The sequence below is a fragment of the Phalacrocorax aristotelis genome, chromosome 8, assembly GCF_949628215.1.
Source record: "Phalacrocorax aristotelis chromosome 8, bGulAri2.1, whole genome shotgun sequence".
NCBI lineage: Eukaryota > Metazoa > Chordata > Aves > Suliformes > Phalacrocoracidae > Phalacrocorax > Phalacrocorax aristotelis.
The window spans coordinates 21,068,544-21,094,883 of NC_134283.1; the positions used below are offsets into that span (position 1 = coordinate 21,068,544).

Below are 26,340 nucleotides of genomic sequence, written 5' to 3' on the forward strand. Positions count from 1 at the left end.
GTTTTCAAGGCAACCAGTGGCTTCTGGTGGTCCTGCTTTCCCCAACTCTAACGAAAGAGCAAAAAGAGTGCTGGATGCCAGGGAGCAACAGCTAAAGAGATGTTCCACCAACTGGCTCAAGAGGTGTCAAAGCCCTATTGCCCCAACTTGCCCATCACTTGTTTGGTTTCTTCTTCTGGCCCTGGTTGATGGCTGCTTGCCTGGGACCCAGGCAGTGTCACGACCGGTAGCAGAGGGTGGCCGGGGAGCTTGGCAAAGGCCGGATGCCTTGGCTGTAGTCGTGTCTATTTGGACAGGACAGGCAGCGTCCCGTTGCTCTCGGAAAGAGGCAGGGTATGGTTTTGAACACACAGGGCCCAGCTAGAGGTCTGTGCCTCTGCCCTCTCCCTTGGCTGTGGTGTGACACATGGGCTGGGACCAGCCTGAGCACATGCCTTGGGGGTTCCTGTCCTTTCTCACCTGGCTCAGATCAGTACAGAATTGTCTTTTTTATTTGTTCTTCAAAAGGAGACTTAAACCTCATGGAAACTTGGGAATAACTGAGCCCCTATCAATACAGCCAGTTAACTTCCCAGTGTGTTCTTCCTAATGCCTGAGTGGCTGGAACTTTTTCTGTTTAGATCCATTTAGGAGTTTAAAAATGAGTATTTAACTGTGGTAGAGATGGTTTTGACATTAATAAGAACCGATTTTTGACAAAGCACAGAAATAGCCCCAAACTTCCAAACTGAGTAACAACTTTTCATAGCACACAGAAAGGAAAATTCAAAGAACCTTTATATAAACTTATTCAGTGAACAGTTTTAAATAGCAAGCATATAGTAATCCTAAACTGAGTGTGATTAATACAGTCTGAACCAGCCATTCAGCAGGGGCATGTCTAAAGCAGAAAGAAGCATAGGAATGATCTGAGGATTGTGAAAGTAAAACGGAGTACCACAATTCAGGCCATGAGGGGTATGGGACAATTGGCACCAGCAGCAGGTGTGTAGGGATCCATCCCCACGGCAAAGATGGTAAAATGTGTCTTGCCTTAATTATCATTGCTGTGAGATGTAAGCACACCAACCTGCTCTGAGCATCCCTGTAAATGAACACAGAGCCATTAAAGCATTCCACACAGCTCCCACGAGCCAACATAAACCCCCTGAAGTTCTTCCATTTTCCCCCATTAATTTTGTATTACTGGAGAAGGGAACCCTGAAGGGCAAGAGCTCTGTGGAAGAGGGGCTCATGGGCATCCTGGCCTGCTGCCACACTCCTCTGATTTTCAAAATGGAAAGATTTGGTGACTTTCTGGGTCTGAACTCAAGCTGGGAGCACCTCCTCAAGTGTGGAGGGGGAGATGAAATTACTTAAGTATTTTGGCCAAAATGACACTCTTGCCCCTACTGCCAGTGGAGACCTTGGGGATTAGTTCTGTAGCTATGAATGCTGCAGTACCCCAGCTGGAATCGCTGGCTACTCACTGTATAGGGGCTTTTTGGTGTAGGGGGTCAGAGGCAAGTTTTATTTCCTAGCAAGAAATTTGTTCTCTGCTGTCCTTACAAAGAGCTGCTATAATCTGTCGTGGGGGCAGGGAGGCAGAGTGAGGAGGACATGCCCTAGGAATAATATTTTCAGGTAGAAAATGCCTAAAAGGATGCTTTCTGTTGGAGCAGGGGGGGCTGTATGGAGGTAGGCGCACGCAGGCAGCACCCACCGGGGCTGCTCCGGGGTGACCTACCCCCACCCCAAAAATCCCCCCCCTTACTCTTTGGGCAGGAGCACCCCGACCGCCGGGGTACCCCGGCGGGCCCGCCCGCTGCCCGCCGTGCGGGAGGAGGGGGGAGGAGGGAGGAGGAGGAGGAGGGAGAGGGAGGAGGAGGAGGGGGAGGGCGAGGGGGGATGTCCCCGGCTCCGGCATGAGGCCGGGCTGAGCGATGTGCGAGCAGGCAGCGCGGTACTGCCGGGCCGGCGTGCACAGGCTGCTGCGCAAACCGCCGCCGGCGCTGCGCGGGCTGGACGGGCTGCTGCGCTGGGTGGCGGCCAGGATGAGCGACAAGGGCGTCGCCGAGCGGGAGCTGCTCACCCCGGGAGCCGCCGCCGGGCAGAGGAAGGGCACCTCCGTCATCCTCGATGTGAGTGGTCCCCACGGCCCGCACCCCGAGGGCGTGCAGCCCGCGTCCTGCACCCACCCGGGCCACCGCGGGTCCTGCATCCGCGGGGCTGCGCCCGGGTCCGGGCATCTCCCGGACCGCCTGGGCAAGAGGCTGCACCCCGGCTCCTGTACCCGCTTGCCCGGATCCTGCAACCACAGGCTGCCTGGGCACGGGAGTGCGCCGCGGTTCCTGCACCCACCCGACCGGCTTGGCGTCAGGGTTTTATTCCTCGGGTCCTGCACCTCCGGTCGGTTGGAGATGGGCTGCAGCCCAGGTCCTGCATCTCCCGGACTGGCTGGGCATAGAGGTGCCCTGCCCAGATCCGGCAACATCTTTTCCAGACCCTGTGCCCCTGGGCTGGCTGGGCATGGGGTTGCAGCCCGGGCCCTGCACAAACTCGCCCGTATCTTGCACCTCCTAGACTGGCTGGGCACTAGGGGTGCAGTCCGGGTCCTGCATCCATTTGCCCTGCACGCCCTGGGACAGTTGGGGATAAGGTGCACTTTGGTCCTGTGTCTCCTGGATTGGCTGGGAATGCGGGGGCAGCCTGGGTCCTGCTTTTTTTGCCCCCCCCCCCCACTGGCTGGGCATGGGGAAGCAGCCTGTATCTCCTTGCCGGGATCCTGCACCCCCGGGCTTGCTGGGCATGGGGGCTCATCCCAGGTCCTACAGCCCCTGGACCAGCTAGGGTGGGGATGCTCTGTAGGTCCTTAATCCTGGTATTAGCTTGACTGGATCTGGATGCAGGACTCCAGGTCCTGCAACACCCCCAGTCTTGCACCGTGGGTTGCCCCAGGTTAGCTGGGCATAGGGGTGCACCCTGGGTCCTGCATCCATCCCAGGTCCTGGACCCCAGTCCCTGAAGGGCTGCAGCTGTGAGATTCTGTGCAGTGGGAACTGGGCAGCATGGTCCCAGATGCCTGCAAGTTCGTGGGACCCAGGGCTCCCTTACCCAGGTTTGGGGGTGCAGGTAGTGCTGTGCTTAGTGCCTCGGCTGTGGTATTTATAGACTTCCTGATTAGGGAGATAACGAGGCTATCTGCACTTAATTGAATTGGGAGAATAGGGTGGAATCAACCAGAATGCAAACGGTGTAATTACACAATCTTCCTGCAGCAACTAGTAATTAAACACATAGATCCTCAGCTTTACTATCTCCTAGGATTAAAAGAAAAAAGTGTTGTGAATGCAGAAATAAGCTGCTGAGGCATTGGCTGTAGTAAAGGATAACTCACGCTCTCCTCCAGCCTTCTCGAAGTTAGGCAGTAGTAGCTCTGCCAGGTGAGCCCTTGCGTTCTCTAAATATTTACTGAATCTTCTACCACATTCCCTGGTAGGCATAGGCATGGGCTGGTGAGTCTGAAATTCATTACATCTGAGCACTCTGGGCTGATAAGCATTTCAGTTCCCTGGATGAACCAGTTCGACTGTGTCTACTGAGCTGCCAAAAGCAGTCGGAAAGCAGAGCTCTTGAGGGATGGTGGTGCCCAGTGAAACAGGCCGGCAGGTAGGCAGCTGCGGGCTGTAGGAAATGCTGCTTCATGGGGAAACTGACAGGACAAATGCAACTAATAACCTTATGTCTTTTAAGTTAACTTGTTTGTTCTGTTTTTCTTTTTTTTTTTTTCCTACTTGCCCTGAAATTACCAAAATTTTACAACAATCTGGAATCTGGGTTTCAGAGCATAAATGCAACTGGGAAGCAACATTAAGTTTATACAAGAGGTTCTTGAATTAGGACTGGTTTTCCACCAAAATGGTATCTTATGTGTTCAACTTTACAGTCTTTAAATGGATTTTTTTCCCCTGCTTTGAGGTTTGAGCTGAGAAAATGAGCCCTGAACTTTCAGAATGGCTTAACTGTTGGGAAATACAATAGAGCTGCATGTGCAGCTCCTGAACCGTTTTCCCTTTCACAATGAGTCTGAGCACCCTTTCTCATCTGCTGAAAGTAGAAATGGATGCTGGAATATAAGGTTTGAGGGTTTGGTTGGTTGGGTTCCGCCCCCCCCCTTCCTTCCTTAGAACTTGCTTCTCTTCTTTTTCTCCAGTTACAATAGAAACATCAGCTGAAGCTGTGGCTTTACTGTAACAGGCTCTTCAAGTGTACTGTGAGACCCCTTCTTTCATACAAAGAGTTTAAACACAGGAATACGCATTTAGGTTAGTTTTCACACATTAGCAGGAAAGAAACAAAGATGCCACTGAATCCTCAGGGATGAGAACATATTTTCCTATTAACTCGTTAATGTTCTTGCATTACGTGGATATGCTGGGGAAGCGGTGGGTTCCAGCCACGCAGCAGTGCAGCTTCTTGGTGGGTGGGCATGAAGTAAAAGACCTGTGAGATTTTATATTTACCTAACACGTTTGCATGAGCTGGTGTGCCACGTAGGCAGATCATCAGGGGCTGGGGAAAGATGGTTAAGCTTGGTTTTGGCTATGAATTAGGTAAGGTGACTCTGACACTAACGGTACCTTAGTCACTTTTTCTCCTCTCCTGTTCTGGCTTTCTTTTGACTCAACCGTCCCCAACATGCTTGTTCTCACTCCTCCAGACCGTGAGGGTAGCTGGTGGGTCAGTATGAAGTTGCCCACGTCCTTTCCACCAGAGAAACAAAACCACAGTGTTATGGGGCAAAACAGGGATGAGGAGGAACAAAATACAAGCAGGGGGTTAGATACCTTCTGCCATCAACCTGGCTACTGCCACTTGCAGGATGAACTTAGCTTAGGGCTGTTTTCAGTATTTTTCCTTTAGCTTGCTTATGCCATTTTAGGTAAAGGATTAAAAACAGGTTGAATAATATTTACTAGTTCAGCTCAAAATCATAGGTTTCCAAGTGTAAAAAGGGGCTAAAATTGCAGATTAACTAAACCTTGGTAGCAGAATAATGAAGAAGAAATTTAAGCCCTAAGCATTTCTTAAAATAGGCAGCAAGTAAAACTAGGGAGCAACAGATGCTCTCCGGTGGTGGTAGTAGATCAAGCGAAGGTGACATATCACTCTAGGAACCTGAAAACATCACTTTGCATTTAATGGTCAGCTTCTACAATGTCAGTCAGGGGTTGGGATTGAGCAAAGGGTCTGTACCCATCCTGTGCTCACCCTCTGGGTGTTTGGTCTGTGGGTCTGGATTGCACAAGGCTGCTCCATCTGTAAAAGCCAAATGTTCAGGGTTGGCAGCATGTGTAATCTGCTGTAGACAACTAGTGTCTGTCCACACCATATGATACGAGATCATGGTAATTCTACATTCTCTATCTGCCCTCTGAGGTGCTTAAAGATGCCCTCTAAAGGCTCTGAGCTTGTCCCTGCACCCACAAGGCCAAAACCCCTTTAATAAAAGGAAGCTGAAACTGTCACAGTGTGGCTCAAATTCATGTGTGGTGGCATTTCCAGTCTGGAACAAATCCGCAAATGTCACAAGACTTATGAAAGGGAGAATGGGGGGGGGTGGGGGTGTAAGCATATATCAGATCATATTTGCTGAATGTGAACGAGTCTACATGCAATATAGAGCTGAGATGGATGGCTCCCAAGGCATGGGAAATGTCTAGACAGGTATTGCCCTGTCTGGGAGTGCTTCAATGCTGACTTACCAACTCTTCTTACTCATCTCTTCCTGCCTTCATGTCACTGTTAAAAACCTGCATTGACAGCAGGAGTGTGAGTGAACTCCAGCAAGACCTGCTCAGCCACAGTGGCTGCAGGTGAGGGTACCATGTCTGCTTTACACCAGGGAGAGCCGGTTGAAAAAGCTCATCTCGTACTCGGCATCTAAAGTAAGTTTCAGCTCTGGGTATGGGTGAGCAACCCTGTGGCAGGACTGGGCACTCCAAGGGTGCTGACATCTCTGCCACCTTTCTGGCTTTGCCAACAGTGAGTAAATTCATTGCTTTTTGGCTTTATTTTAAATGCTCCTGAAGAAGGCAGTGGCATTAATTTCAGGTCAGATGAAGCTTTTTGTCTGATCTGCTCTGTCTTTTGCTGAAAACTAATTTTGACCCTTACCTGCCTCTTTCCTTCCTCAACATGGTCAGGAAGATAATTTCAAGTCCAGCTCTCCTGCTTGTGGCTTCTCTTGCACCATCTCTTACGTGATCAACTATGATTTGCATTTCTTCAGCCCCATGGGACTGAGTGAAGTGTTTGGATATTGAAGACAGAGAATTTGGTTTGTGTGAAGGGTGCATTTCCAAATGTAGATCAAAGAATTGGCATGGTTTTCCAACTGTTTTGTCAATGATGCAATTTCCAGTGCAGCCCTAACTAGCAAAGCTATCACAGCCACAGGAATCCCTTATCAATCACCTTCTGCTTTGACCTTTTCGTTGACCTTTTACCTTCTGCTTTTTTTTTTTTTTTAAGGTTGATTCACTCCCCTTCTTGTGTCCTCCTTTACCTTCTCACTTCTCCAAGTGAAATGGAAAGGCCCTAAAAGCTGTGTTTTCAAGTCATGCTGTCAGGTTATGGCTGGAAAGCAGGGGCTGGGGCCGACTGGGCTCTGTGCATTTGGAGATTGCTCACTGCAAAGTACATAATCACACAGAAAAGTTCAACATTTCTCTTCAGGACTTTGTAAGCAGGCCCTTGAAATAGAGCTGTACACAGGGCTGGTGTTTACGGAAAAGTAACTTCTAGTGCTGTGAACGTGGAAACATCTAATGCAACTCTTGCTTGTCTCATTCAACTTTTATTTATGACAGCTAGGTAAAGTCTAAGGAGAAGGTAAGAGTGAAAGGAGGGGCTAGGGTATGGTGTTAACTGCTCTGCTCTTGGGGAGACCAAAAAAAAAGAAGATTGGATTTGGAGTGGGAAAGATCCCATGAGACCTGGTGCTCTGTAGCAGCCTTGCTTTGGAGCAGTCGGGTTTTACTGTATATCTATGTATCTGGATACTTTCTCACCCATAGGCTTTCCTCACCCAGGAGACTTAGATTTTGTTTGTTCTTGATTCTGCACCAAGATTATAATGGAAAACAAAATTCTAGCTTTGTTGCACTGTATTTTAAATCAACATCACATTAACCTGCTGAAGGAATAACAACCTCTACAAACCCTATAATAATTCTTAGGCTTGTTAGGGGAGTGCTTGTGTCAATTTAATAAAATTGGCAAGAAAACCTCCATTAAGCAGCCTCCAGTGTCACACATTCTCATGCAGGAGGTTTGAGAAGGCAGAGCTGAATGTTTACATTTGAAACCACCAATTTTTTTTTCAAGTTTATTATTACCACTAGTGTTACATTGCTTACTTCTGCCAGCCAAGTACCTGTAGTACTCAGTAGTACAGTAAAAACATACACTTTCAAAAAAGCTATTGGAAATCTTGACAGAGGTTCCTCGCTCTGAGTAAAATACCGTTTATATTCATCTAAACACCTGGTAAATGGAATAAGTATGCTGCAGACAGCAAACTGCATGCAGTGCCTGTGTAAATCCTATAAAATGGGTTATTCTGGCCCATATTGTGGTCATCCTGTGGGCTCTCCATGTGACTTAGCCTGTGCTTCAGGAGACTCAATAGGTTTAAAGTGTAGCTGATGGGGAAAGATGGTTGCTGTTGTACTTTTTGGACTGGGTAATTTCTCATTTACCATCTGAAAGTGGTGTGTTTCCCTCATGGTTGGAGAACTGTGGGAGATGGAGCGGAAAGAACATCCCTGGTCAGGCTACGCGGTGCTGACAGCTCCTGTTTCATGAAGCCCTCTGCCACTGGGGATGGTCCTCGGCTGGGGTGGAGGAGCAGGAAGCCAATTGCTGCCGAGGGCCTGGCAGGACAGGGTGTTACTCCATCAATATTTCATCGCCTCCACTCTTGCTGATATTCAGGGCTGCTGCCTTGACTAAGACTAAGCGACTTCGCTACTGAGTGAGACTAGCACCAATGGAGTTACTGCAAGCCTGCAGAGAGTGACTGTGGGGTAGACCAGCTTTGCAGCCTCTGCGTTGGAGATGACACAGCAAACTTGCTTGTATTCCCTTATTGCTGCAGCTGGTTGGAGTCTTCCCTTCCCCCAGCTCCCTGGGAGGCCAGCACTGAGCTGCCTTCTGGGGTTTGCCCTGCTGGTCTGCAGGGGAGGTGTGAGGGGCTGCAATTTCCCTTCCATCACCAGATATTACACCTTTCCCTTACCAAAGGCACACCCATCCTTCCCACAGTGGAACAACTAATTCAAGACGTGCGCAGAGGGCATCTTCAGACTGTGTGTGGGAGGGCACTGTTTGCTGAGCTGGGGTGTAAATCCTGGGTCTTCACAGAGGCAGCATTTTTGGCAGCATTACCAAGCTATCAGGGAGTGTATTACATCTTCATCAGCCTCCTGATGCTCATTCCAGTGTTCTACCTTGATGTACTGCCTGCCTGTGTTAACAGATGACTTTATCTTAAATTGCTTTCCCTCCAAGAGTCCTGTTTTAAATTTCTTGTGTGTATGCACATTTTAGGTGGTCCAATTAAATTGGAGGAATAAATCTTGCTCATTAGCAATAAAAACTAAAGAGCTCAGTCCTGTAGAATAAGCCTTGGTAGGTAACAGACCTGATGTGATCTTCCATCAACCTGTTAATTTACAAACAGTCATATTCTCTAGGAGTATCTGGGGGAGTTAAAGCTCTGAAAAGTTCACTTAGTGAAGCTGGACATAAATACTTCCATTTCTCAATATTTCTTCTATTTTTTAATTTTATTTTTTCTTCCTTTTGCTCTGAGAGTTCATTGCAAGGTTAGTGGCTCCACAGACCAGAGTGCTGCAGATTGAGCCTTTCTGCCACTTAGCTCCATATTGCCTATTGTCTTTGCCTTCCCATTCTCCCTCTGACAGTTGTGCTTAGCGGGGTGGCAATCTCCCACAGGACCTTAAAATAGATATTGCTGCTTGATGTAATGTCTTTGTTTCAAAGCAGTGGGAACAGTAATAGAAGGATGTGGCAATGAAACAAAAAAAAAAACCCACGAGAAATAATCAGCAGCTAGAAAGAGAAGTGCCTTGCCTGGAGGTGCTCGTGGGGAGTGAGGAGTTGGGGTGTCCACGTCAGGAAAAGAGGAATATTTCATACTCTGGGCAGGACGTATTGTGCATGGCTGGGTGATACTTTCCAAAGCCATGAGGCTGGCTGGGGTCCTGCTTGTCCTAGCTGGCTTCATTCTTACTTCCCATAGACAAGCCATGACTGGCCAGTCCTTCAAAACCCATATTTAACCTCGAAGAATTCCATAAGAATGGAGACAGGTGGGATTTTCCTCCCAAACCTCTAATTGCTCTTAAAAAAAAAAAAAAAAGTCAGTCCAAGAAGTAAGCAATTTTGGAGTGGTCACAAAATGTAATCCTTGTAGGGTTTTTATGATCCTCTCTTGAAGCTGGGACTTGGTGACTCCCACCATTTGGGCTGGCCTTAAGCAGAGACTGTTTGCCTCTGCTAAAGTATGCCAGAAAGTCCAGCTTTGACTTCACCCTCTGCAGCTTAGGAAGAACTTTGGGGAAAAGAATGATTAATATTCCTTAATTAAGCCATATTCACTTAAATAGCACATGCTGCAAGTTGATTTGTCTCTTGGTTTTCTTGTTTTGTGCAGCAGTTTTTCTTCTGAATTTTTTAAAATTATTTTATGACCCAGAAAACAAAAGATTCCTTTTTTATGGCTGACTTTGATCTGTCCTGCTGGTGCTTTTATTCCCTCTGCAGGGAATTTTATTTGTACAGCCAAAATCTCTGCTCTTGCTCAAATTAGTAGGGTCAGGTCTGAATAGATAATGAGAACATTTCCCCTTTTACTGTCCAGTTTATGAGCATGTTAATTATTTGGTAATTTATGGCCAAACATGTGCTAGCAGCCATTTTTGGCAGTAACCTATAAGATTTCAGCCTTTGCACAAACCTTTTGCTATTAATTGCATTGTGTCAGGGGACTATTCCTAAAATGAGGATAGTCAGAAAAATAGCAGTTGTTTCTGCTGTCATTCTCCTTGGCAAACTCTACTGTACTACGTGTTATTGTGATTTTATTTTTTTCTTCTAAAAGGCTGTCTGATTCCTCTCTCTGGGCTGTTCGTCCATGCTGTAGGTTTAAGCCTAAATATAATCTCTTTCCCTTGCAGGAAACTTGCTCTTTTTAAAAAAATATTATAAATAATCTGTTTCAGCAGTGCAGAACTGTGAAACTTGTTTTAAGAGGTAATGTTGATACTAGAGAAATTGGTTGGGATGTCCACATGGCTGTTGCAATTTAAAAAAAAAAAATTTGTGTTGTTTTTTTGTCTTGGATCTGTGTTTTCAGCTTTATTCTGCAAGGGAGATGGGAAATATATGAACTGCTGGGAACATTCTGTGTTATCTTTATTTTGCTAGTTAGCTCCTTTTCCACTGGTTATTCCAAAGCCAAACTTGTTGGTACTCTCTCCCAGAGGTGGTTGTCTAGCCTGTGGGTCTGGGGGCCACAGGCTGGGTCTTGGGAAGGCCAAGCTCAGTAAAGCACCTGAATTGGCTCTTTGGGGGCTAGAGCGTGTGGCCCTGCCCTGTGCATGGTGTCAAATACGGTCCTGGTGCTAAGGGCTTCACTGAAACCAAAAACTCTACAAGTCAAACAGCATAGTAAAAAATGTTTCTCTCTCTCTTTCAATTCTAGATTTTCAGAAGAGCTGACAAAAATGGTAAGTCTCTAAATTAATATTTCACATTTTTTGATTGAACTTTTGTCACGTTACTGTTTTTCCTGATAGTAACATCTAACTGTTTCAATGTTGTTCAGGTTACTGGGTCTGATGCTAATACCATTTAAGCCTCAGGAAAGTGTTTGTTGTTTCTTTGGGTGAAAGATATTCTTAGAAGGATGTCATGCCAGTGTGCAAGTCAGCATGGTGAGATCCCCCAGGTTTGGGGCAATTTCACAAAAAAAGAACATAAAAAAGAAATCACAGCTAAGTGATAAGTGAGGATGCACCTTCCGGTAATCTTGGAATAGCTTTGCAAAAGAGACCTCATCTGTGAATATTAGTAGTTTCATTCCTGAAGGACTGGAATGCATGTGTTGAGGAGCAACATGTATTGATGTGTGTTTTCAGTCTGTGTCTGTAGTAAGCCGAACAACTTTGCTGAAGCATAGTCTTGTCCTTAGATGGGGAGTAACATGGAGGTGTCTTCATTAAATAACTTGGGATCCTGAAACGAGAGAGCTGTTCTGCTGTGAGATGGTGTAGTTATGGGAAAAAGAAGCAGTGGGTACCAATACCAGGATATCTCTCCACCCTGAAAAGTTGTTTAATTTTAGCTCCTAGCCAAAATCCCAAGAGCTAGTCTCTATTCTTTCCCTGTTGTACAACAAGAAAATTAAATATGCATCAAACCAGTGTGTGTTTGCAGAGGGATATGCGGGAAGGTTGTGCAGAGGAGCACAGGGGAGAGTTTGTATTTTCCCCTACCAGATTTAAAAGGGAGATAACCGATTTCTGTAAGAGCTTGTAGGTGTGATCACTGCCCCTAGGTAAAGCAGCAAAAGATGCTGTGAGCTGGCTGGCATGAGGGGAAGAGCTCTCGAAGTGCCGCTTACAGGGAATAATGAACATGTGCTCTTGACACCCAGCCTGTCATACTTCACAGCCTCCCGAGCCACCTAACTGTTGCATAATTGGAGACCTGTAGGTTTTGCCTGATGAAATATTAGATGCTGCCTGCTTGCCGTCTGCTGGCTGGTGCGCCTGCCACCGTGGAGCTGCGTGCTGGGGTTGCCAGCTTGTAATGAAGTCCTAGTTGCCACTTGCTCTCCATCAGGAGAGTCTGATGATATGCAGATACTAGGCTAAAATCTGTGCTTAGTTATTCCCATCTCAGTTTGAAGTTGAAAATGCTGCTCCAAACTTCAACCTGTGAAACTGTTCCTTGCTAAGCCCATGTTTAGCCTCCCTCCTGCTGCAGCCAACTTCCAGTTTCCTTTACAGCCTCTGTGTAGGGCAGCTGAAACAAAAAGCAGTGATTTTTTTCAATAACCAATGTTACTCTGCTGAACAATGCTTGGAAGGATGCACTTTAATGTACTGGTCTTGACATAGTTATTTCCAGTGACTGCTTTTCAAGTCTGTCATATGATGCTGCGCTTTTGTTTTAGTCTCAGTTAAATTTATAACAGCTGAGATGGAGCTGAAGAATCAGAACTCAAAGTACAAAACCTTGTTTGACTGTTGTGCAATATTAAGGCTTTTCTAGGGTGGGTGAGCAGAGCAGCACAGGAGTTGTTCTTGAAACTTTGGTATTGCTTGCTCACCACAGCACAATGGAAGGACCTGCTGCCTGCCAGGGGCAGACAGACATGTTTTTCCAACCCAGCCAAGAGGGCAAAGCTGTGGTTTTGGTGGGTTTACCACATTACAAGGTCGTGGAGGTTAGATTTTAGTGTAGCTCTTGCTACAGGGACAGCTTGCTTGGTGTATTTGATAGGTGCCAGTAGCAAGCCATGAATCTGTGTTTTGTGGTGTGGGTGATAACTTGGGGAAATGAGCATTTGGACCCACTTGGTCTGCTCTGGCAATGGGTCTCTGAGAAGAAAGTTGTACCTTTGGAAAGCTGGTGAGTTTTGCTGATTAGTTCCTTTGCTCTTGTTAAAACTGATCCAAAGCTCCTGTTTTTGCAACCTTATACTCTATTACTAATGACGGGCAAACACTCCTTCAGTGTTTTAGCATGAATAACATGTTGATAAAGGCCAAACAATGTGCTTCCATCAGCAACAGCAAACCTGTTGTTTTTACCTCTGCCCCTCACTCTGGGTCTTCTCCCTGGATGTTCCTCCCTTTCTAAGGCTCAGGTAAGTGATCCATGTGAATAAGAGGCGGGATCACTCCACTGCACATGGACAGAAAGGCAGCGAGTGGCTTGGGTAGCGTGTGACACTTAAAAGCATTTTCTTGTCCTGCTCATCTGACCAGAGGGAGTTTGGATTTGAGCAAAGAAGCAGAGATTAATATCTTGGAGCTGACCTTGGGGTGTCCATCAGTCATCCTGGGCACCCAAACACCTCTCCAAGGAGCTGCTGTCCTGCCCAGCAGAGAATACCCTCCTGGGGGTCAGGTACCCCACAACATAATGCCTGTGGGGAGCATTGCTCATGGATGAGTGGTCTCTTTGGTTGGCCATACTGTGCAGACACGAAAAGGTGTTTAGCCCTTTGCAGGTATTCTCCTGGACGCCATTTGTCTGAAAATATTTATTCCATGTTAACCAGTAATATCCCAATTAAAACTCAAACACAGATGCTTGCACAGATCAGAAGAACTGGAGCTGCTCTTGCCTAGGTCACAAAATGTTTAAATAAGTGCGGATTGCCAGCAACACATCTGCCATCCAGTAGCTGTTAATGCACTGGGTGTAATGATGATGGGCTAATGTGTCAGGACCCATAATCAGCTTGGGCAGATCAGCTGAATAGGCACTAGCAGGACAAGCCCTACCCTGATGTCTGGTGGTTAAATTGGTGGCTCGTTGTCAAAGACGGTGTTGGGCAGGAATTTGAACTGCTAAGAGTGAGAGCTGTCACTGCCAGGGGTGCACCAGGGCTGAGTGCTGGGCTTGCAGGGGGTTGAGGAGAACAAAGGCTCTGAGCGTAGGCAGAAAAGTTCCCCTCCAAGCCCCAGTGAGGCTGCTGGCTGCAATTGCTCTTCTGAAATTTGTCCTGCCCCTTCCTAGCCCTGGATGGGCACTGCAGGGGGGCACAGCTGGCTCTCTTAATAAAGGTGAAATGTTCTCTGAAGAAAGAGTTACCTCCATCTCTGCTCCTACTCTTGTTGCTTGCAATGCAGGTGACCTACTGTTTGGACAACAAAATGTGGTGCTCTCCATGGGACTAATGCTGCCAGGCAAATGGGATGCTGCCTTTTCCTTTTTATGATCTCAATGACAGGCTGTCACAAAGTAGTCTGGATTTAAGTGGCAGCTCTGTCCCCATGTTGGTTCCTGCGAGGTGCCTGGGCACGCGTCGATCTCAGTGAGGCTGCTTTCCCATCTCACCGAGTAGGTTTGTTTCTGTAATCTTGGGGCTGTCTTCCTGAAGGACTGTATGTCCTACAATGCCTTTCCCTGCCTTTTTTCCAGATGCTGTTTTTTTTCTTGAGACATCTGCCAGTCATGGCATCCAGCTTCACCAGCCATTCGTATTTGCTTAACTCTTGATAACAGAGTGGGCTATTCTTCATAATTAGCTCAGTAGGTTCTTCTGTGGCATTTTGGGTTCATGACTTCCCACAGCTGCCCCTCCAGCACCCTGCAGCTCACAGCAGCTGCTGCAGGAGATGTGCAGGAATATTTCCCTTGGTTACAGCCTCCCCACAAACTGTAGCTCAGTTTCCAGAGCCAGGGGTAATATCTTTGTATTTAATATCCCTAGGGATCTCTTTTTCACAATTTTATGTTTGACATTCTGGCCCTTAATTTATTGATTTGTTGAAATTCAGTCTCTTCATGGCTTTACCTGGTACAGCTCCAAGGAACAGTGGAAGCATCAGCCTGGCGCTTGCATGTCGCACCACAGGTGGCCTGTGTGCCATACACAGGCCTCCACTGAAAAATGGAAATCTTACATGTCTAGATGTTTGTCAGAATCCAGGGGAGGGACCCTGAGCCCTGGACAGGCTGCTGAAAACACAACCTCACAGGTTCCCAAAATGTTTTACTTTGTTAACAGGCTTCTGCTGTTTCTACACCTGCAGAGGTTCTTCTCTGGCAGGGATTTTGCTCTTTTTAATTAACCAGCTGAGACAAAACATTAACCAGTGCTGTGTGCCGGTGGCATACTGGGGGAGACAGCTCCCAGGGCAGGGAACACTGGCAGCTACCCAGAACTAGCAACTCTCGCTTCCTTGGCTGTGCTAAAGCCACTCTTACAGACCTGTGTACAAGCCCTACAGGAAAAGGGGGGGGGGGGGGGGGATCAGGGGAAGTCTTCAGCTCTTGCCATCTAGTTTAACTAGAACATCTTATTTAACTTTTGCCATCCATAGATCAGATGATTAAAGGGTCACATAAAGACAAAGGGGGGATTGTAAGCTTAAGGGATTGTCTCGTTTAATGTACAGCTTCCTACAGTCAAGAGGTCATAAACTTGGAAATTTTTTCAGCATCTTCATTTCTACCACCCTGCCTTCACCCCATGCCTGGTAAAAATGGTACATACTGTGTTAATGCAACATGGCTGGTCAGACACAGTGACTATGGAGCCTAATCATGTGAATTCAAGAGCTCCTCCCTCCTCCCCTTCCTTCCAAAGCTCCTCGGCATAAATAGTTAATTCATGTAAAATTGGATGTTCTTGGTGCAAGATGGTAAAACACATTATTGTTTCTGCCATGTTCATGTACCCATATCAAGGTGATTTGACTCAGTGCCTACATGTACTAAGAGACTGCTAATGAAGCAGCTCTTGGTCATTAAAAGGTGTCTTGGTCTCCTGCCCCAGAGAAGTGAGATTCTGTCTCTAATGTGAGTTAAGTCCCCAACCTTCTCCCCGTTGATAATATCAAGCAGCTGGATTTACCACTATTTATATGAAAAACTCAGCAAATGTTCTGGATAGTGCACCTTGAAATGATGAGCACATTGGAGACATCTGGATAAACTGGCAAATGGTCTGAAAAAAAAGGTGAAGGGCTGGGGTGTAACCTTCTGACAGTGAATAATTCAGCTTGCTCTAGTCATGCTTTGCAAGGGCATGGCTGTTAGTCATTCAAAATAATCTTTTTCTTCTGTGTAGGATTGTTTTTCCTTTCTCTGCTAATAAATCCACCTACTGTCTTGTAATCCTCCTGGTTCCAGTAAACAATACTTAATCGTTTAATTGGCATGTGGTAGGAAAACAGAGGCATCTTGTTTTAGGCTGGTGAAGCAGAGCTGTCAATCATCTGAGTTATCTACTGTGTACTTTAATCCTCTCTTTAGAAAGCTGTTAATCAATCATAAGTTAAATAGTCCAGCATTCTCTTTGAAAGATTAAGATGGTCTTATTTTGACAGAACAGGTTAATTGCTAATGATTCACTATAGAAATGTTCCTTCCCAAAAACCGGAGTTTTATTATCTTGAAATCTCCAGTCACTGCAACTACACAACTCCGATGTCTTGAGTGTAACTAAATGTGAAGTGCATCTAGCTTTAATCTTGTGGTTTAGTTTGGAGTTTTTGCCATAATTACTACATCTCATTTGTGGAAATGGCCATCAGTCTGCCCCACTCGTGGGGTTGGCTTGCCAGGCACTGGGGGTTAGGTGATTCCTCTGGACCTCTGCCATCGAAGAGGAGAGATGTAAAAGAAAACATTCCAAAACCTCAGCATATGGTTATAAAGCACCTACAGAAAATGGCAGGAGGAGCTGGCGGTGGTGCAGTATTTCACTTGACAGTGACCAGGGATGAATTAGTACACTGGTTTGGTCAATTTGGCACCTTCCTATTGCTGCTGTCCTTGTGACTTCTGCACCAAGAACTGGCCCAAACCATTGTGCTTCTCCCTGGAAGGTATAGACGGGAACAAAGCCATTCAACACATGCTGTCTTGGATAGCTTCTGCTGTTATCAAAAATTAAATACAATGAAGTATGAACATGGATTAAACTAATTTAATTTATAAATTTAACGTAGAGATCTGGAGTGCAAATGCCGAGAGGAGCTTTTGGTTTTTAGGTCATCTGGATGATCAGCTCAAGGCCTGCAGGGGACGTAGCAGAGCTAATAAAGGGAAAAAGGAAGCATGAATGCAGCAGGAATAGGTGGTTGGAAAGGGCTTATTGGTTAAGAGCCGTCAAGGGCAATGGAATTGTGCCCATTCCTATCCAAGTAGGGTTTGTCCTTTAAATAGCTGCACACAGATATCTGTTAGTCACTTAGGAGCCCATTAAAGGAGATTTATGCCATTATTCTTCATAAGTAAAGGTCTGTATGTCCCAGTGTTGCAAGCCTCATAGCAGATTGTGCTATAAATGATGGGGGCACATATAGAGCCTCTGACAAGCAGGGAACATAAATATCTTTGGACATCAGCATCTTAACAAACTGGCCTGGTAAGGACCCTGGGTAGCTGGCAGTGGGGATGTGGCCTTGGGAGTAGAGCAAGCTCCTCCTCTTACATATAAACCAGAAGTGCTGCTCTGCCTGATGGCTTTGTGCGAGTAACATCCTATGCCACCGCTGTCCTGTTAGTCTGTGGAGCTCTCAAGCTTCAAAAGGTGGAAAAGGGCAGAAAAAGAAAACCTTGTAAACAAAAAACTTCAGGCACCTCTCTCAGCCCCAGCTTGATCTATTAAAGAACTGAGGCATGTCCTAATTGTCGCCTAAGTAGGACTTGGTCTTGTTAATCACCAGTATGCAAATGAAGAGACTGAGGCTTGAGGTTCTTCCATGGAATGTGTTTCTTGATTAAGGAATGGTGGTGGGAGAGCAGGGAAAGCCATGGGCCCTCAGCAGAGGGCTGAACAAGTCCTGCCGTGGTGTCTCTCCAAAAGAGCATGTGGGTGAAACTCCTGGCAGTGTCCAGCCTTTCCCAAGTGATGTGTGCCTGTTCTCCGTGTCTTGCTTGTAGGCGACGCTGTTCCTCTAAGGACTTTGGGGATCTGGGAAGCTTGCAGGATTTTAATAGTAATAGTTTCCCAAGTCTCACCCACCCTTTCCAACCTCAGCTTAGAGAAATTATTTTGATCACCTCTAGTGAGCCCAGAACAGGAAGAAAGGGGTGTTTGTCTATGTATGTGCTTAGAGCCCAAATTCACAGCAACTGGACCCAGATCACTGTGTAAATGTTTCCTTTTCCCACTTTCACTCTGAGAGTGCCCCTGAGCTTGAGTCATTAATAAAGAAATCTGGGCAAAAAGGGGTGAAAATGGCTCTCCAGATCCAGCAATCTGGGAGCACAGGAGAGAGGGAAAGAGAGAACTGGCACTGGTGAGTATTTGGTCTAAAGACCCATTTTTAGGATTCACTTTCAATGCTTCATGTTCTCATGGGCTCTTCGTCTGTGGGGCTGCAGGTTAGAGGAGTCACTTCTGGGTCAGGAAAACGGGATTACAGTCCAAGCATAGCACTGCTATTGCATCATGTGCCAAATGTTGTCTATTGATTGCTTTGTGTCCTGCCCGCAGTGGTGGTTGTACCTTAGTCATTTCCTTATTTTGGAAACCCAAGAAGCTGTCACCATTCAGCTTGCTCACTCTGCCTGGGCCTGTTTGTTTGGTTTTTTTGTTTTTGTTTTTTGGGGGGTGGTGGTTTTTTTGGGGTTTGGTTTCTTTAAATCATCTGATTACTGGGAAAAAACCTTCATTTTGGAGTTCTCTGAGTTTAAAAATAGCAGGCATCTGTTATTAGTTACCTTCTAATTTATTGGAATATTTTTAGAAAACTGTTTGGCTGGAATTTAGCGTGGTAATTGTCCATGAGATGGTTTTATGACTGAAAGTACTTAAATCCCTACCTTTCCCCATCAGTCTGAGGCCCTTTTGGAAAATACACTGGCATGGGACTTGAACGGTGGTAAGCAGCTGGGACTTCAGTAATATGGCACCCAAAGCATCATGGAAGACAAATGAAGACATTGTAGTTTTGGGTGCTTTTGTCAGGTCTTAAAAAGATCCCAAGCTAGGGCCACGGTACCTCCATGTGCTATATCAGATTTAAAAAAAAAAAAAACACAACCAAAAACCAACAAACCCCAAACACCTAGTAACCCCCCTGTTGCGCACACAATTCTACCTTCCACAGCTGTGCACCTATTTTGAAGTTATGCTTTTACTGTGAGCTCCCAGGAGCCTTGAAGTCCCTGCCGTAATGGGCTACCACTCATCAAAACCACTTATCTTCCAGACCTGGGTAATTACTTCTGCGTGGCTACTGCTCCTCATGCACAGGTTAAACCTGGGGCTATTCATATCTCACTGGTGTATCCAAATTAAATCATTAATTCTAAGAGAGAATATTTATAATTCTTGAATAACAAAAACAGCATAGCAGCCACCCACATATAAGTGGAAAAATGCAGTGATGAATCAGACTTTCTAAGTATGGATAAATCTGGTAGGTTCTTCCATGACCAGATGACCAGTCTAAATGTATTTATCTTGTTTTAAAAAAATAAATTAAAAAAGATTGGCATTTAGATTGTCACATGAAATCTAGACTGTCAAAAAGCACCTTATAAAACTGTGTAATGACATTTACTTACCAGGAGAAAGTTTTGATCTGTTTTCAGTTATTTGGACTCCTGTATAATTTCCTGGCTCTCCCTACTGTATATTCAGTTATCCTTCCAAGCCCTTGCAAAGTTCACAGCACATGGTTTTGAAGAGATGACATCTGTTTAAATCAGGACATGCTGTTCCCAAAATAATAAACAAACCTATCAACCAGATGATTAATTCTGAGATAACATAGAAATTGTGAAAGGCGGTTGCTGGCCATGCTCTAGAGGCTGTGACTAGATGTGCCTGGCACTTCTGTCCACTCTTTAAACGTATGAACTTAGTGTACTGAATCAGGGTTTGATTCATAATTGACCAGCTTGAAAGGGCAATTCTTAGCTGCTTTTGCCCTTTCAGAACTGCTTTTTTCTTTCAACAAAGATATGAAGGTATCTAATACACACTGTGTGCAGCACAAGTGAAGAGCTGAGATTTTTTAGGACTTGTTTTTCTTCTCACGTCTCTTCTTGTAAGCAAATACATATTAGAACGAAGAGGGATTTTGCTGGGTTTGTTAGGGTTTTTTTTAATACTTTTTTGGCCAGACCACCTTAATTCTGCCAAGTAGACTTTGAATTGAGTGCATAGGGTTAGGATTTGTATGCTCATGCGCTACAGCCTGACAGTTACGTAGCAGTCTGGCTTTAATCTGGGCCCACATGTGGTTTATCTAGTGCAAGGCTTAAACCAGACAGAGTTTGAGCTGGGAAAGGTTTGGATCCAGCCCATGAGCTCCCCCATGAACTCAAGCTAATGGTGTACCCAGCACATAAGCTTCAGTTTCCAAAACAGAAATGTCCATATCCCCCCTATTTCTGCATAGCATCAATTTATGGTCCATCACTCTCTAAAATTGTTATTCCTGTCCCTAAAGCTTTTCCCTGCTAAAAGAGCAGGCTACCAAAATAAAAGGTATCACGAAAGCCTTCATGGATAGCAGGTGATGGAGGCACTGTTTGTTTACATGTGACCTGCATGTGTGGCAATGGTGATGGTGGGGCTTCCCTGCATGTCAGGGGTTATTCACAGCTGGGAAAGTTTAAGCAGAGTCCTAGGCCTTCCGTGCAGCTGGCTTGCTGACACTTCAGTTGATATCTGATATCTCAGGTGCCTGACTGATACTACGCAGAATATCCTTTCCTCATTATTCAAGGTACAAACCATTGACTATAGTTGCAGTGGTGGCCATCACCTGTGTCCTTGCCTTTTTGCTGTAAAACCTGCAGCTAGAATATCAAGCCAGATGTAAAGAAAAAATTTTAAAAAATCAACATCACCTAATATTTGGCCGCCTTCAGCCGTGCTTGCCAGCCTGCAGTACTTGCTGCCTTGTGATTAAAGCATGTTTGCATGTTGGTCCACCCTGGGGCTGTGCTGGCAGCTCCTGGCTGCCCTCTCTGCCCAAGACCTTCCCTTTTCCTGGCTGCCTAGCCTTTCTCTCCACTCTGTCTCAAAAATTGAGCTGCTGAGCAAAATCCATGGTAAAAGTCAATAACTGCTGTAACCTTCAAGGCCTCCTGACATTTCTTCATTGATGATAAAAAGATTTGAACATCAAAGACAGATGCCTAAACACATGGCCTTTCACACCTTAACACTTTTTTATTAGGCTATACCTCAGTCCAACAAAAACTCAGATGGTGATGCTGACCTGAAGGGTTGTCTTCCTACAAGCACTGTCTGAGCAGACATATCAGCCCTGGGGCCGTGCTGACCTCCGCTCTCTGCCAGACCTCACTTGGAGGGGTCAAACGTGGAGGACCAGGCTAGATCAAAGCTTTTGCACTGGAAACCACCTACCAGTCTGCCCTAGTGCTTGGATTTCCAGCCTGACCCATCAATCAAGCCTTCTTGCTGCCTTTATTTATCATTGTTAGAGGCTTCGGGTGGTCTGAGACCTGCCTGCCTGTGAGTGTCCTCCCGTGGTTCGTCAAACCGCTTGCTCTCAGAAAACGTTTACCCCTGCATTTAGCAAATGCCAATCTGGCAGAACAAAGAAGCGTCCATGTTTGGGCAATTGTGTTGTGTTGGGAAATGGGGCTGTGTTCAGCCTTTAAGGTGTTTTTGTGTGTGTGTGTGTGTGTGTGTGTGTGTGAAATGGAGCCTGAGTGTTTCTACACACAATCCTCTTTCTTCTGCTGTATCCATTCTCTCACTTGGCTCCTCCTTTTGATTCCTTTAACACAGAGAGTCAGAGGCAAACAGCAGTGCTTGCGTGTTCCCAAGAGACACGGTGAGGTGACATCGAGCAGGAATTACTGCTTTAGCCTGGCAATTTGGGCTGAATATTTGATCTGGAGGGCAACATTTCCAAACACTCTCATTTTGCTTTGAGATGCACCCACTAAGGTTTCATGGACGACGTAACCCCAAGAAGTCGGGGTTTATTTGCTCCTTCTCTCTATGAGTTGGGAGATGTGGGTTTTCTTCTTCAGCCCTCATTAGAGACCTCAGGCTTGTCAGGAGCGAATGAGATATATTATGGTGACAGTTTTAATAGCCTTGCTCAAGTTGTGAGGGTGGAAATAATGGATCTTGGTTTCCCAAGGAGACTTTGAAAATTAGCTCAATTAGCCAAGAGGATTTTTAAAGGCATTTCTTTCCAGAGGCAAAGTTGAGAGATTTAACTGGGTGCAGAGTAAATGCGCCTACATGGCATGACGACAGCCAGCCAGCAAAGGGCACTATGAAACATTTACAGAGCTATTACCTAGTTGGGATCCCTAGCGAAAAAAAATGTGAGCTTTATTGGTAGTTCCTTAAAAGTGGTGATTCTTGTGCTGGCTTTTGTGGAGCATGGAGATTGCTGGATGCGGCCAGCTGGCCCAGAGAGCTGCAGCTGTAGCTGTCCTGAAGGCCATTTCAGTTGAAATGTTATATTCATATGCTTCCCACGCTAATGGGTCAGTTTTTATGCAAAAGTGCCTTGCCGTCTCTCCCTGCTGAGTTCATGACACAAGCCTCAAATCTACTCTAGGCTCCTTGTCCAGTTACTTGCTGGGAGCATCCCTGTGGCCTGGCTCACCCACAGCGCTTGCGTTAGCAGGTAGCAAACATCAAAGGGCAGAGAAAGCAAAAATAGCAGGGCATTCTTGAGAGGTGATAGGTGTGAGTGCTTCATGGGTCTGCTGAGATTTGGCTGCACCAGGTGCACCCGATACCTACAGACAGGGACATAAATAGCGCAGCTTCAGCAGGGAGCAGGGAGCTTCCCCCGCTGCAGTGAAGCTGTGAGCTCATGGAGAAGTCACTGTGTGCATTGGCCCAGCCTTACCGTAATGCCACGCTCCAGTTTCAGAAGGGGAGGGTATCTATGGAAAGGTCTTTTCTATGTGGAAACGGCAGCACAAGGCAAAGGGAAAATGCTAAAAAAAAAAAAGCTAAAATGGCAAGCCTGGGAACTGATGGATGTTGAGGACCTACAGCGCTTTTTGATCTGTCTTATTAATACCTCATGTTGCTGTATCCAGGATGCTTTCCAAAGTAGATCCAGCAAATCAGCATTCCTCTGCTAAATTCTTCAGGGTTTTTTGTTTTTTTTTTTGCAGAGGTGAAATTTTAAAGTGCTTGGAAAGGATTTTTGTAACTTTGCTGGCTGTAGTATGGCAGATGGGGCATGGCTTGAGTTCAGGGACAAGCTCCCGGGGTGGACATTTGCATTTTGAGTGTTGGGAGTGGAACCCTACAAAGTATGGGGCTCCGACTGCCTTGTGTAACTCTCTCCTCCTCCATCAGGCAAAACACTCATCCCTCATGCAGGACAGCCAAAGAGCTTGTTGCTTTCTTGTGCATCAAAGCTAGGCGTAGCTCTGGTTTGAGGCTCTTATATCCTTGTAATATCTAGTTTCACTGCTAGATATTAGTCTAAAGGATCTCAGCTGTTCCTCCCTGCTCTGTATTACCATCCTCGCTGCCCATATGTGTCCCTTAATAGAGGAACGTCATACAGGGCAGCAGGGACCTCGCCAGGCATTGGAGCTGATGGTGCACTCTGCATCTGCATGCCCTGAGATTTTCCTTGCAAACTCTGAGCCCCTTTGCCATAACTGAGCTTAAAAAAGGCTTGGTTTTGTCCTTTTCCCTTGGTGGGAAGATGTCATTGTTACAAGTGTTTCCCAAACTGCATTCAGAGGCACGGGGTGGCTATGAGATTGTTTTATACATAGCTTCTCATTAGTGTTCAATAGATTTCCCTTGGAAGCGCTTACGCATGATGCTGCCTTTGGTGGAGAGATGGTCCAGGCTGGATGTTTTTGTTTTACCTTGTTTTTAACTGGATCCACACTATGGTTCGTGTGCTCCCAGTGTATTACAAATGAGTGACAAGGTGCAATGTGGCAATGGCAATGCGCGCCTGGGTGGAGGTGACCAGTGCGCAGGAACTCCTTAAAATGCTGTTGCCACCACTGCAGGCATCTTGTGTGGCCCCTGGCTTGCGTTATTTCTCTTGTTAGACCACCTAAATTTCACTTATGGCTTTCATTGTTACTTCTCTCTCTCTGTAGCAGGACTTTCCTATGTTTGCCTGGGAAGCGCAGTCCCTCAGGGGCAGCACAGCAGATCCTGCATGGAGGAAAATCAGTGCTTTTGCCTCCTACCCTGGTGCCTGTGTGATGTCTTCTGCTCTCAGCAGTCTGGGAGCAAGGGGCAGCACCTGGCTCTGGCGTCACTTTTAATTAGTTATCTTCTGCAGATCAGCTGTATTTATTGAAGATGGTTTATTATAGCTATTAAAATTAAATAAGGCAAAAATTGAATCCAGAACAAATAACACTGCTGCAAATAATCCTTGTAATTTGCTAGCAATTTTTGCCAGACAATTGTGAGGAAAATATGTTTTGGCAGCCTGTGTTCAGGCAATTGGCCAGGAACAGCTATAAATCATGTGTATCTGTTTCTTCCTATTATCTTTCTCGCTCTTTTAAAATCCATGTGTTACCAGCTAATATACATTGGAGAGAGGGGAATAATTATCTTACTGACTTGCATCAGGGAAAGAAATGTCTGAACCTAAACCAATGATTCATCTAGACCTGTAGCTCCCAGCAAGGGCAATCTGGGGCACAAGAATAGCTAACTTTTGTCCTGGGAGGATGTGTTAGTAAAGAGTGAATATGGATGTTCATGGGCATGAGACACAGGAGCGTGAGTGTCTTTGGTTTTATGCTTGGTTGTCTGCACTGTGGGAAGGTAGTGTGTCACTCTGGAAAAATCCTGCAATGCTTTCAAAAAGTTTTACAGGTAGAAATCATGGACGATTATTATTAGAGTGGAAATTTTTCCTCTGTGACCCTGCTGCAGCCTCAGTGCGGAGGGGAAACCTGTCTGTGTTTCAGCCGAGTCCCAGCCAGAGCTCAGCTGCGAGGGAAAATGCTCTGGCTGCACTCCTGCTGCTGCTCAGCAAAACTTTCAAGGGCTGGTATATGCTGGGCTCAGGCTCAAGAAATGACAGCCTGGGTTTTGAGTTTGGATCTGAGATCAGATCTGCTGCCAAGTTTCTGCCTTAATTAGATACTGTATTGAGGCACCCAGCCTGTCAGAGTGCAGGCACAAGTGGTTTCTGCCCTCTTGTTACTCATTGCTTCCTAACCTCAGTCTGTGAAAGGGGCCAGATTTTGGGGCATTGCTATCAGTAATGATCACAGTGGATGGCTTTCAGACGCTTCTGGTGGTGGGCATGTAAACATGGGATTTCTTTTCCTTAAGTCAAAATGATTGACCGCAGAGCTTGTGTATTCTTCAGGCACACTGTGGTTTGGTTATGTATTGCTCCGCTGTGCCAGCACTGAAACACAAGTTTGCACCTGGTCAGCTAATAAAAATAAGAATGCTTAGACTAATTTTCCTTTCCAAAGGATTTTGTGTTCATCACGGAGATGTTACTTTTCCAGCTGGCTGGTTTGTTGGCTTTCAGACATGCTACACTCTGTTAAGCAAGGCTGCTTTTCCTTCCTCACCTTTGTAGTACCATCAGTTGTTTTCTTTGTTTCTTTACACCTCCCTCCCCAGTTTCTAAAAAATGATTGAATTAATATTGGCAAATAGTCCAAGATTAACTGAAATCAGTGTATTTACATTCGTAGGCTCCTCACAGTATAATACAGTTTTTCCTTTCTTAGTCTGTAATAGATACACCTGTTAGGAATTAATATCTGATGCTATTTAGTGGTTTGTTATTCTTGTTGGAGCACAGAGGGATTACTTTTGGCTCTGCAGGAGATAAATGGGGCGATCTGCACTCCTGGCAGGCGGGAGCAGCCGCAGACCTGCTGGGGCAGCACGCTGCTGGCTTCCTCAGTGCCAGCACCAGCTGCAGATAGCAAATGTGCGACACTCACCGATTCCTGCGACTTCCCCATGGGGTGGGCTAAGGGGAAAGGAAGGGTGGATGAGCAGGAAGGGACCACACATGAATTTTAAATGCTTCTGCCTGGGCAAATGGAGCGATGGGATGGCACAGGTTGCCTGGCTGGGTTTCAAACTAGAGACCAGGACTAGGGGGTGAGGGATGCAGTTCTGTGTCTGGGCTTTATAGAGTTCAAGCCCTGGTTACATGCAAACACAGCCACGTGCAAAATGGTCTTGTTATAATTTTGTAGTTGGAGTGATAGTGTTATTAATGAATATGCTTGGTATGTGTTAAACAGTGGGGGGAAAAGTGCCTACTATAATTGGAAGTACTTGCTTGCACAAGACTGTAAAAAAAAAGATGAAATATTTATGTTTTTCAAAGAAAGGAACCAGACTTGTTTCCTCTCCCCTGCATTCTATAATCTAGTTGTTGGAAAACAGCAGAGTTTAGAGCTTGCAAAAGGAATTTCTAAGTTGGAAACTAGAGGTGAAAATGGTTTTCCAGCTTTTAACTGGAAGAAAGGTTAACTGTAAAGAAGTTAGAAAAGTGGGATTGTGCATAGTAAGAAATATTAAAAGCACATATAACGAGCACCGCAAGGGGATGAGGTGATAAATGCTGAGATCCTGGGGAGGTGAGG

General features: G+C 45.8%; 1 protein-coding gene across 5 annotated transcripts in view; it reads left to right on the top strand.

Moving 5' to 3' along the window:
* The first annotated feature begins 1,905 nt into the window (after positions 1-1,905).
* The window catches only part of NECAB2 (N-terminal EF-hand calcium binding protein 2), an 86,756-nt gene continuing 62,321 nt past the window's right edge, over positions 1,906-26,340 (top strand). For 2 of the 5 annotated variants that reach the window (XM_075101701.1, XM_075101702.1), the window contains exons 1-2: positions 1,906-2,120; positions 10,772-10,796. In XM_075101701.1, coding sequence (XP_074957802.1) covers positions 1,923-2,120; positions 10,772-10,796 — 223 coding nt within the window. In that variant the 5' untranslated portion in view covers positions 1,906-1,922. Of the gene's footprint in view, positions 2,121-3,545; positions 3,649-10,771; positions 10,797-26,340 lie in introns of those variants that run through there. The other 3 variants (XM_075101704.1, XM_075101703.1, XM_075101705.1) reach the window with 3 other exon arrangements.